The sequence below is a fragment of the Mustela nigripes genome, chromosome X (assembly GCF_022355385.1).
Source record: "Mustela nigripes isolate SB6536 chromosome X, MUSNIG.SB6536, whole genome shotgun sequence".
NCBI classification, from domain to species: domain Eukaryota; kingdom Metazoa; phylum Chordata; class Mammalia; order Carnivora; family Mustelidae; genus Mustela; species Mustela nigripes.
The window spans coordinates 80,604,994-80,617,882 of NC_081575.1; the positions used below are offsets into that span (position 1 = coordinate 80,604,994).

A 12,889-nucleotide genomic window follows, 5' to 3' on the forward strand; every position below is an offset into this window, starting at 1 on the left:
CCCAGTAGTGCAATGGCAGGGTCATAGGGAAGGTCTATTTTTAATTTTTTAAGGAATCTCCACACTGTTTTCCAAAGTGGCTGCACCAACTTGCATTCCCACCAACAGTGTAAGAGGGTTCTCCTTTCTCCACCTCCTCCCCAACACATGTTGTTTCCTGTCTTGTTATATTTTTTGCCTACTTCCTATGTGCCAAGCATTGTTCTAAGCACTTTTGTGTGTTGATGGATTTAATCTTCACAACCAGCCTATGAAATAGATACCATTAGTGTCCTACATCTTGTAGGTGAGAAAAGTGTGGCACAGGGGAACTAAAGATCACAGGGTGTCCGAACCCAGGTCATGTGGTTCACTGTGCCCATTACATCCTCCCAGGATCTCTGTACTCCTCCAGATCACATTCCAGACCCTGGGAGAGCATAGGGTTCTAACCGGAAGGAAGTTGCTTTAAGATTTTTTAAGGAATAAGTCTTAGGGATAGGTAGATGTATTGTATTTTGAATCTAAAATGCAAAAAAAAAAAAAAGGCATGCTAATTTTGGCCAAGTCAAACCAGAGCATCTCCATAACCCACATACTATTCAGTTACAAAATGCTGGGATACATATGAAAGCAGGTTAGTGGAATTTTCAAGTGTTAAGTCTCCTAACTCTGCTTTGAGTACAGGTATAGTTTAGTTTCTGAGCTCTATGCATTTCCTCTCAGTGCTCTGCAGAAGGAATCTGATTTTTGCTTCAGTGTTCCTTATAAAATGCAGATTATGTTTCTTAGATTTCCTGTAACTTCTGCCTTGTCTGTGGAGATTATGAGGACAGAGGCACTAAGACATAATGCCTAATATGATACACTGTGACATTGTATAGGGCTGTGTCTGCTGCGATCTGAGTCTATAATTAGTATATCCCTTAAAAAATATTTCCAGTTTTATTGAAATATAAGTAACATGCAGCCACATCCCTTTCTCCCCCTTAATTCTGTACCTTCTCTCAGCATTTTCTGACTCTGAACTCTCTCACACATGTCCTATATATTTCTTCTTATAGGTAAGAATTCCCTAAGTTCATATATTCATATTCCTTCCAGAATGTTCTCTCTTGTCTGCTAACGAAGATCTAGTCCAGCCAGAAAATTCCTTACATGCAAGGTTTTATATGATGTCAAGTTGTCACTTTGGCAGGATAGCATAGTGACATAGTGGAGTTAGGTTGCCTCGGTCTAAATCTTGGGTCTGTCATTTACTATTTGGTGACCTTGAGGAAGTCACTTTTCCTCTTCCACTTTATCAATGCCTCATATTCCTTATCTGTAAAATGGTTGTTGTGAGCATTACATTTTTAATCTCTATGTATACACACACACACACACACACACACACCCCTACCCCTCACATACAGAAAAACACATCATAGGACAGCTTCTAAGACATAGTAAGCCACGTCTGAATATTAGCTAGTGTTGTTCGTTTATTAGTGTTATTATCTTAAAAACCCACAGGTAAAATGAATACCTTGGATGAGGAATATTGGCATGCCCAAGTTTCTTTTGCGTGGTGAATTAGGAGGCAGCATAGCATGAATCAGTAAATAGCTGTGGAGCCTTTTAACCATTATTTTTGACCTTTATCTAAGAGCTGCAAGTAGCTGCAAAAATGACTAATGAGTTTCTCCTATTTTTCCTTTCAAATAGCTAGAGGTTAGCAAAGGGTCAGTGACACAGACAGGTGGAGGGTTGGGGTGGCTGGTAGGCTCCAAGAATATAGTGGGGGTGGGCCTCCCTGTTGCATAAGCCATGGGTAGAATTATTTGCCCTTCTGTCACTGAAACCTGATATTAAAGCATTTCTCTTTATTTCCTTCCTCACACCAGACCAGAAGCCTCGATGGCAGAAGAGTCCAAACCCAAGCCAGCGTGGAGCCAGAGCTACTTCTTCCCTGAGGAGCAGTTCTCTTTCGTGGGCTGGGGCTCTGAGAAGCAGCACCTCAGCCCCACGGGCTTCAGTGAACCCAAGACAACAGGGTCTGCCGCTACACTCGTCAAGCCCCTGGGGGCCACGGGTTACAATTTCTCCCCATTTCATTCTGCAACCATGGAGGAGGCTGGGCCTTTGGGGATATGCCTGAAGTGGAGAGATGCTATCCCTTCCCAGGCTGAAGGCCTGCCTCACAGGCAGTCTCAGAAGAGCTCATGAGACATGTGGTAGGCTGTAACCAGTCCCTGGCAGGGGTGCTAACCCCAGCCTCCAGCATGGTGACCACTGCTGAAGTCACAGGTGTCCTCTTTGCTGTGGGTGATCTGCAGCGAAGGGGCCATGTCAATCAGGAGTGGCACCACCGGGAAAGAATAAATTATGAGAGTGTCCAGGAAAGCTGTGGGGTGCCTCTGTAAGCAAGTAGACTAGATAGAGCTGGAAAGAGCAGCAATGCAGGCTGGGCAGGAGGGAAGCCAACAGTCTTGGAGGATGAATAGCTAAGGTCTCAGATATATCCCTGCTACCTCCTCCCTCCCTGGGGATTTATATGCCAGGGCCATGAACTGAAGGGAATCATGGAAAATCAGAAGCTCAGAACTTTGTAGCCTTCTAGTCTTTCTGGATCTTAGTGGGGCGCTGACCAAACCAAATCCTCCCTAAAGAATTTCCCCACCTGTTGAAGTCAGGGGCATAAAAATAGCCTTCTAAGTTCTCAAAGTTGGCCTTGCCTTGGCTTTTGGGTAATCTTCATGTGGTCAGTTGACATTTCAGCAGTGATTCCTGGTCCATCATTTCCTTATTCCATAGCTCCTTGGTGAAGCAGGGTCCTGTTTTCACAAATGGGGAAATTAAGAAGCAGAAAGTTTAGGAGCCTCTCAACAGAGGTGTTCAAATGGTCATTCTTTGTTTCCACAGACAAGAATTTCAGCACTTCTCACCTCCTCTGGGGGCCCCAGGGATGCCTACCTCTTACTCAGCCTATTACAATATTTCTGTGGCCAAGGCAGAACTGTTGAACAAGTTGAAAGACCAACCCGAAATGGCAGAGATTGGCCTGGAAGAGGAAGAAGTTGACCATGAACTGGCTCAAAAAAAGGTGAAGTTTTCTAATATGTCTTAGGTTTTTAGCATTTAATTTGTGTGATTGGAGGTTGACCTGCCCTCTACACTCTCCAGAACAACTTGGTACATCCCTGTACCAAGTTGTCCCCGTTCAGTATGGACATCAAATTAGTCTCTTTGGGTTCCTCACAAATGGAACTTCAGTCTCATTTTGATCCAGCCAATAAGAGTAATGATAGTAATAGAAATCATCATCATCATCATCATCACTGTATCTCTCGAATCCCTAAAACAACTAGACAGTGATCCCCTTTTTTCCAGTTAAGAAGATTAGGTTGCCCAGGGTTATAGACCTACTGGTAGATCCAGGACTTGAAGTCAAGACTGTTACACTTTCTACTTGACCACGCAGTCCCTCTGAAATTAGCCAGCCCTGTAAGTAACTTGCTGCCCATGGTACATCAGGTTTTGCCAGCAAGCTCAAACAAATAGCAGGCATTGATTGTATTCTCTGTATCACTTTCTGGGTGAGGGAATAGACTGACTAAGCCAAAAAAAAAAAAAAAAAAAGGAGAAAATGGAGGCTGGTAAACGTTAGTATTTATTTGCAAGAATAATCCATAATCTCTCAAAAATAGTAGAACAAATGATAGAAATGATGTTTTTGCTGCAAAGCCTCCCTGTTCTTCCTATAAGCATCACTAGGCTAGTTTTCTAATCAAATTCCTGGAATCACTTTGCCCTCCCTGCACTTACCCATTTTATTTCGTAAGCAAATAAGGTTTCCATGGTAACCCCAAAGGTCTAATTTACCAGTTTGTGAACATCTGAACTCAATATAAATTGCTCCTCTACCCATGCTTCTCATTCAGGGCATGACCTGTAGGAAAGCTCAAGGCCATTTGCAGGAGACCCCCCACCACTTTCAAATCTGAAGCAAAATGTCAGGGAAAGAATTGGAAGCATGGTGGTATCAGAGTTGTATTGATCCAGATGCCTGCCTCCTTGGCTTCTGTGTTCCCTGAGCATGGCAAGGCTTCTTCTGGCTTACTTGGGACCTCTTTATTAGGAGCAAAGCTAATAAGAGTCTGACCAGGAAAAGAGAAAAATTACCAGAAATGGCAAGGCACAGAATAGCAGGTAGTGATTTGAAGTGATTGTGGGGAAGCTAGGACAGCTTTTGTCTGAGGAAGACAGGTGAAGAAGGTCACCAATTTGCAATATCCTAGAAAAGCAACTCCTGCTCTAGTTGGGTCTGTGATGATTCCTCAGCTCTATCCAGTACACTTTCCCCAGGACTGAAGTTCAGGTTGCAAAAGTAGGTGCCAAGAACAAAGGGCTGTCTTTGTTTGCATCCTTCCAGATCTATGGAACGATGGAACCCAAGAGCTATGGTGGGTAGGTGATTTTCCAAGTTAATTGTTTGGCCCCCAGCCCTCCCTTGTCCCTGGCATTGAGTTTTGTTTGGGAAAGAAAAAGTAAGAGGTATAACTGGGACCCTCTTGGCATCTAATTAATTATGTCATGTCATTTGTAGCATTGATTCCTAATTCCCAGTGGGTTTTAGAATTTTCCCTACATATAAACCTATGATGCTTCAGTCTTAAGATCATGGTGATCTCCTGACTTCTGACTGGTTCTGAAATAGATACCAGGCCCTGGACCCAGAGAAGACTCTCTTGGGACATTTCCTGGACATTTCTCCTTGGACATTTCTAAATAAACTACTAGAAAGGAACACATGCTAGAAAACAACAAGCCTGTGGTCCCACAGTGCCTGGGTGTGAGTAATAATAAAACAAACCCTGAAGCAGGGTGTGTGGGTGGCTCAGTCAGTCAAGTATTCAGCTGTTGATTTCAGCTCAGGTCATGAGCTCAGAGCCATAATAAGGTAGAGCCCTGTGTTGGGCTACATGCTGGGTGTGAAGTCTGCTTAAGATTCTCTCTCTGCCCCTCCCCACCCGCTCGTGTGCACTGTCTTTCCCTCTCTCTACCTAAAAAAAAAAAAAAAAAAATATATATATATATATATATATATATATATATAAAAAAAAAAAACAAAGAAGAGTACTTCAATATATATACACAAGATACAAGATATTATTCTAAGTGTGTAACCTGTATTAACTCATTTTATTCTCAGAACAGTACTATGAGGTAAGTGCTATTGTTATCCCATTTTTTAGATGGGGAAATTGAAGCACAGAAAGGTTGAGTGATTTGCTCAAGGCTACACTGGTGCTTTGTGGCAGAACTGGGGTTCAAACCCAAGTAGTTTGGCACTAGCGTCCATGCCCTTAACCATAGTGCGATGCTGAGCAGAAACTGTGAGCAACCTGAGGCAGCTCAGTTCTTGTTAGGACTGTGCACCAGGCAAGCATCTACTAGCTCAGAGTACGTGATTAATAATAATAATAATAATAACAACAGTAGCAGCAGCAGCGGCGGCGGCGGCAGCAATACTAAACAGATATTGAGCACTTAAAGTGCCAGGCAAAATATGAAGCATTTTACTTCTATGATCTAACTTAACCCTCACAATGGTAGTGGGGAGTGGGAGTAGAGGAGAAGCTTCTCCAGTTTACAGATGAGGAAACAAAGGACTCCATGAGATTGGGTATCTTGCCCAAGGTCACACACTTTGGAGGGGGTGGAATTGGAATCCAGGCATCTCTGACTCCAAATGGCTGCTCTACTACACCACCTTCCTGTGAGTGGAGTTCCAGAACTGGTTACACCCAGAGGCAAGACAGATCAGAAGACACAGGAGGTGCTTCTCTTAAGAAACTTATCAGGTCGCCTGGGTGGCTCAGTCGGTTTAAGGGTCTGCCTTCGGCTCAGGTCATGATCCCAGAGTCCTGGGATCGAGCCCAGAATCAGGTTCCCTGCTCAGCGGGGAGCCTGCTTCTCTCTCTCCCTCTGCCTCTGCCTTCTGCTACCCATGCTTGTGCTGTCATGCACGCATGCATGCTCTTCCTCTCTCTCAAATGAATAAATAAAATCTTTTAAAAAAAGAAACTTATCATCAGTAGAAGAGGGATCAGATGCACCCATGTGAAACAGGGAATGAACAACTTCAAATTACACTCTAGTGTTCTATTTCTGAAAGACAGGAGAGTTCAGAAAAAGAGATCATTGAAAGGAAGGGCTATGGAGGCAGAAGCTTCCTGCAGGGAGGGTGGGAGCAAAGCTGGGCTCTCAAGAAAGAAGGAGATTAGTCAAAGTGAAGGAAGAGATGGAGAGCAGGTAGAACTGCATAAAGCAAATCAGGAATGCATGGATGAGTGTTGTAAATGCAGATGGAATGAGGGACAAATCCTGAAAGCTTGAATCTTGAGATTGGAACGGTAGGGTGGGGCCAGGCTGAATGACAGCAATAGCAGCCAGCCTTTATTAAACACTTGGTCCCTGCTAAGCCCGTTGCACATTCAATGAGGTGGGTACTGCAGTTATGCCCATTCTGCCGATCAAGAGTGTAAAAGTCCATGAAGAAATTTGCCCAAGGTCACACAGCCAGGAAGGGGGAACTAGAAGTCAGACCTAGTTATGGGGACTTCAGAACCCACAGTCTTATCCAAAAGGCCTCAAAAGCCAAACAGAGAGGGAGTGAAGAGCCAGCACAGTGCCATCCACAGAAGAGGTACTTGAGTGGATTGACGGACAATCAACGAAACCAAAGGCAAACACTTGATGACAATGCTTTTCCAACCCATGCTCTCACAAGCATTCCAATTCCTATTTATTAAGTGGTCTCAGTAAGTATTAAGTTACATCTGGCAAATGAGAATTAGCCCATGGGTACCACTTACCTGATGCCAAGAAATTTGGTCGTGGCAGATTCCTACAAGATCTGAAGAAATAGGTGAGATAGAGGACGCCTGTCCAGAAAACTGGAATTTCTCATGACTTGCTCGGGTTTCCTTTGTTTCTGAGGACGCGTAGAGTCTACCATCTCTTTCAGGGATCCCAAAACAGAGGTTACAGGCACAGATCAGTTTCTGTGAGTCCCCATCTCATCCTTTGCCTTTTCCTATTGATTTCTCCTAGATACAGCTTATTGAGAGCATCAGTAGAAAACTTTCTGTCCTGCGGGAGGCCCAGCGAGGACTGCTAGAGGACATCAGTGCCAATTCTGCCCTTGGAGAGGAGGTGGAAGCCAACCTAAAAGCGGTCTGTAAATCCAATGAGTTTGAAAAATACCGTTTGTTTATTGGGGACCTGGACAAAGTGGTCAACCTGTTGCTGTCCCTCTCTGGACGACTGGCCCGGGTGGAGAATGCTCTCAACAGCATCGATTCAGAGGCCAACCAGGAGAAGGTAGAGTTGGGGTCTCTGGGGGGTTAGATGGGGGAAATGCTATCTGTTCCTTCTCAGGGCTCCCTTTTTCAAGTTTGGCTTATCTGGGACACAATAAATCATAGTATGGGCACTGGCTTTTAAGTGCCTAGAAATTCTGGCTCTACCAACAATTAACTGTGTGACTATGGGCAACTTAACTGTATTCTATCTCAGTCTCTTCAAAAGCACACTACCTATACCTCATGGGGTTCTAAAAATTAAATTACATAATCCAGAGTATGTGGGCGGCTCAATCATTTAAGCATCTGCCTTTGGCCCAGGTCATGATCCTAGGGTCCTGGGATCGAGTCCTGCATTGGGCTCCCTGATCTGTGGGGAGTCTGCTTTTTCCTCTCACTCTCCCCCAGTGCTCTCCCTCTCTCAAATAAATAAAATCTTAAATAAATATATAACATAATAAATATTAATTACTTAAAACAGGGCCTGGAACAGGGTAAAAGCTGAATGAGTGCTACCTGCCAGTGATAGTAGTAGAAGTAGTGGTAGTGGTATTGATAGTGATAGTGGTAGTAATAGTAGTAGTGGTAGTGGTGGTAGTGGTGGTAGTGGTGGTATTATTGACGTTAGTGGTAATAACAGTAGTAATAGTAGTATTGGTACTGATGGTGGTAGTAAGAGTAGTAGTAGGAATAGTTGTGGTGATATTGGTGGTGCTGCTGGTAATAGTAGTAGTAGCAGCAGCAGCAGCAAGTTCACCTCGTTTTCTCTCTGAGTTAGAGGACAAGGTCTCACCAAGTAGCTGAGATTGGGAGTCTATCAGTTTCACAGGTTGGGCCACTCTGCATATATCCCCGAACCAAAAGTATATTACCTTTCCACACAGAAGTGGTTCGGGATACAAATTGGAATCCACAATAAAAGGCACATATGCACATGCGTACACACACAGATATGTACACTCACACCTGTACACCAACACAGAGACACATACCATTTTGAAAGCACCGTCACAGTGATCTTTGTTCTCCGGATGGAAGGGGCATGAGCTGGCTTTGTCAGAGCCTTCCCCCACCAAAACCCTGGTGGTGGTCCATGGATGAAAGACCGTTTAGGGATGGAAAGGGGTGAATGCACATCGCCCCATCCAGAATCACTGTTGTGTTCATCCTCCCTGCTGCTCTAGGAAAGAAGGGCTTTTGCATGAAGGTGGACTTCATGGTAGGAAGTCTAGGGATGGTGAGTTAGCGCAGAGTGGGGAGTTGTTGGCAGCCGCGTTCCTGGTGGCGCCATGGGTTAGGCAGCCGACTGGGAACTGGCATGGCTCTTAACTGGTCTATCTGATTCCTCAGTTGGTGCTGATAGAGAAGAAGCAGCAGCTGACAGGGCAGTTGGCAGATGCCAAGGAGCTGAAGGAGCATGTGGACAGCCGGGAGAAGCTGGTGTTTGGCATGGTCTCCCGCTACCTGCCTCAGGACCAGCTCCAAGACTACCAGCATTTTGTGAAGATGAAATCTGCTCTCATCATCGAACAGCGAGAGCTGGAAGAGAAGATCAAGCTTGGGGAAGAGCAGCTCAAATGTCTCAGGGAGAGCCTACTCCTGGGGCCCAGCAATTTCTAATCCACCAGTAGACTGATATACCATCCCTGCCCAGACACAACGGGAAGTGCTTTCAACCTTTGTTAGCAGTTTGTTAGCAAGTAGATAGCAGTTAGTTAGCAGTTTGTTCCATAGCCTCTACCTTGGACATCTGTCATTGCCCCTCACCTAGCAATGCCCCCACCCAGCTAGGACTCCCTGAGGAGGCCCCAAACTTCTACCCTAGGGAGAAGCAAGAAGCAGAAGTGCCTGCAGCAAGGTGTGATTATACAACCACACTCTCCTTCCCACAGTTTGCATAGGCAAGTACTCACTGCACACAGAACCAAAAAAAGGTCTTCATTCTTCTTGGTACCAGGACTCCACCACCCATCCACACCACAATCAGCCTCTCGAGGCTCAGAGAGAATCTGCCTGTGTAGCTCCATCCTGCCCAAGGTTCATTGCCCAGCCATTTCCCACAGAGATCTGAATGTCTTGAAGGTATCACTCACCAGCAATTTAAGGGCCTCATGTAAGCTTTGCAGTGGGAAGCACAGAAGAAGAAATAACATGAAACAGAATGTAAGCAAAGACTGGGAACCCCTAGGTGCCCCCGCAGAAGCTAGGCTTACACGAATCAGCTCCATTTCCACCTTCCCCAGCAGCTGATTGAGGGGGAAGGAGGCCTACTCTCTGCCCTGGCTAGTGTGGCCTTCCTCCTGTCCTGAGACTTTTGGCCTACCACATTCTGTCCCTTCCTACCTTTCCTTGCTGGGGGTTATAGGCGCCTACCCTAAGGTCTTCACGCTCTGGGCCATTAAGAGCTCCACTAAAGCTGACTTCTGGATACACATTTCATTATTGAGGAAGGGGTTCTTTGTTGTATTTTAAATGACCTTTTGATTTTATTTATTTTTATGTTTTGATTTTTTTTTCATTTTTGTTAACTAAGAAGGTGAGAAAAGGGGAATCGGAGAGGGAAAAGTAATCCCAGAAGGAAGGTGTTTTCTGTAGATCAGCCTGAATTTCACTGAGGTTAGATGAGCAAAAGCCAAAGCCTCAAATTCTTCACCCCTGCCAACCCCGCGAGAGCCAAAGTCTTGAATTCTTTCCCTGAAGTTTACAAGGGTCTACGAAAGGAGTTTTCACCTTGAACTCAGCTTACTTTGGCCTGGCCCTATACTTTCCTTGACATCAGGATAACCATAAGCTTAGCATTCCCCAACAGGTTTAAGTTTTAAGGGTTTACCCATTTCTCTACCACCTCCCATCTAAGAAATTGGGTAGCAGAGAGTTCAGGAGATCTTCCATCTCCCATTTGCTTTTTCCAGCCTCTGGCCTGACCCAGGGAACTGAAATTCATGGTAGCTAGAAGCTCCAGTCAGGGCCACCCCTTCATCAACCACCCCCCCCCAACCCACAACCCACCCCTCCACCCCTGCCCAGAGCAACTTACGACCTAGCCAGGATCTTAGGCACACAAACAATGAACGCTGCTATTGTTGCAAAGGTCCTGTCCTAGAAAATTGGAAAATCCCTCAGGTGGGCGACAGCAGGAAAGGAGCTGTGACCAAACTCTAGCCTATTATCCAGCTCCATTCCCTCTTCCTCGCTCACTGGAGCCCCTGGTTCATGTTGCACAGCCCTGCCCAGTTAAGCCCTGACATCTCTTCTAGTTACTGCTGAGTTTCCCAGGGTCCTTGGAGGTGAACTGTAGCAGCAGGGATGCCTCATTCAGCCAAAGAATTTGCCAAAGAACTTTGCTGCTGCTACAAATACTGCTCTCTAGCTTCCATTTCCTCTTCATTGTATTTGGAAACAATGGAAGAATATTGGCCAGCTGTGTGTCCTGAGGGGGTCTCTTGGTATGCTCTTAAGTGAACTGCTGCTATCAGAACCACTGTTAAAATGTCAACCTGCCATTCTCCCCTCAAGTGGAGGAATCTATGCTATTCAGGAAGGCTGATGGCTTGTAAAGGGCTAGGCTTACCCAAGCCAAGGTTGAGGAAGGTGGGGGAGTGCTATGAATAGAGGCTGCTGTTGTCATCTTTTTTTTTTTTCTTAAACAGGCTCTAGGATAAATAAGGAGTAAATTGAGATGTCCTGTATGGGGGCGGGGGTGGTTTGAGGCCAACATAATCTATCATTCTAAGATTTGGGGTGGTGCTAAAACAGCTTTTTGGAAACACAGGCACAGGGAAGAGTACCTGGACACAAAGACCACGTTCTGGGTTTTCCTAGTCAGCATTAGATTGGTTGTGTATTAAATTTATCACTCTATAAGTACTATTGACTATGTTATTTTTGTCCCTCATCCCACCTGAGATTAGAGTTGGAATCAGAACAAAAGGATGCTCATTTTCACCAGAAGGATGGTTTCTAAAGCACTTAATAAAATAAGCCCTATACTGAGCAGTGAAGCTTGGCAGACAAAAGTCTGCTACTAAACAGGAACTAATGCCCCAAGCTACAGATGTGAATGATGGTACTTCAGAGCTGCCAGTATTATTTGAGATACAGTGCCTCTCCCCTGTTCTCATTTCCTGGGCTCAGCCCTCTGGCAAGGTCTGAGGTGTGTAGCAATGTGGAAGGTGGGCCAGAGGATTTCCCCAAAGAGAGTTATTGGTCCTGACTTCTATCCTCTCTCTTCAAATACTCACACAGGCCCCAGTGGGTAATAGGTTGATAGAGAGGAATCCGTGCAAGGGTTACTATTGCTTGTCCCTTCTTATTCCCCTACCCCAACCCCGGGCTCTGGGTCGTTAAGTCTCCTTGAGTCCCACCAGCTACAGACTCAGCCAGGGCTTAGTGGTAAGTGCTCAAGGGGAACCCAAGAGAGACAGACACACTAAAAACAAGACCCCAGAAAGGAAGAGACAATGCAGAGGAACTAAGAGGATAAAAGATGAAAAAGACTTTTTCAAATCCAGGATCAGGCTCTGTTTTCCATTTAGCCCCCTGTGTCAGAAAGCTTCCCTGGGGGAACCACAACCACAGCCTGAACCCCAGTCTCCCTGAAAGTGCTGCTCTGCCCATAGCAAGTCCCAGATGGAGGAAGCTGAGCACATTTCTGGCTACTTCCTTTGTTTGGAGCTTGGTGACTCCCATTGTCTTTGGCAAAGAAGTTGTCTATGCCAGTAACAGTTCTGTAACAGTGTATTATAGTCTTTGAAGATTAGTAGATCTTTAGAGGGGGGTGGGGCAGGGGGCAATTTCTATCGATTAAGAACCAGTGTTTGTTGTACAGCTATTGGGGGTCACCTATGCCATGTAAAGCTATTATTTTTCTGAATCTAATTGTTTCTGCGATTGTGTCCTCCACCACTCCTGTCTTGGCTGACATTGATATGCCTGCCAGATTGTCATCAAGGGTTATACTTCAATAAAGGGTGCTAAGGACAAAAAAAAAAAAATAAGATTATCTCAAGTGTTTTGACTGAGGTGATGGAAATTCTCTAATATTCTACTGAAAAATAATGGAAAGGAATTTGGTTACCTATCTATAATCCTTCATATGTAACCATCTGACCAGAGCCTTACCCACATCCCTACTCTTACCCTGATCCCTGAGGGATAGCACTGATGATATACTATTCGTTAACCCCAGTAAAATAATTTAGAATTCAGGAAGAGTAAACAATAGGTGTAATCTTAAGGTAGACCTTAGCAGTACAGAGTCCAGTTCTGGAGTCTAGCCTGAACAGAGAGGTGGGGCACTTTCTAGACCACCTCCAGCTATGTGTTCTGTTTACTAGCATCATCTTCTACCTTATAGTCCAGTCTCACACTTTGCCTCTCAGCAACCTGAAGAGCACAGTTCTCACTGATCCACTCTCCAAGATAACCTCAAGGTTTAGACCCAAATGCACTTCAGGCAGCACCTCTGACCCTGAACTCTTTCCCTCAGTATATACATCATTTTTATCCCAAGTGATCTCTTCCTATTCCAGATTGCCAGTGTGATAGAATGGGAAGTGTCC

The 12,889-nt window shown here is 45.0% G+C and overlaps 1 protein-coding gene across 2 annotated transcripts in view; it reads left to right on the plus strand.

Annotated features, from left to right (window-relative positions):
• Positions 1 to 12,325, plus strand: part of SHROOM4 (shroom family member 4) — a 208,746-nt gene extending 196,421 nt beyond the window's left edge. For both annotated transcript variants that reach the window (XM_059385933.1, XM_059385934.1), the window contains 4 exons: positions 1,866 to 2,015; positions 2,884 to 3,064; positions 7,078 to 7,347; positions 8,679 to 12,325. In XM_059385933.1, the coding sequence (XP_059241916.1) occupies positions 1,866 to 2,015; positions 2,884 to 3,064; positions 7,078 to 7,347; positions 8,679 to 8,948 (871 nt within the window). In that variant the 3' untranslated portion in view covers positions 8,949 to 12,325. The remainder of the gene's footprint in view (positions 1 to 1,865; positions 2,016 to 2,883; positions 3,065 to 7,077; positions 7,348 to 8,678) is intronic.
• Positions 12,326 to 12,889: the final 564 nt, after the last annotated feature.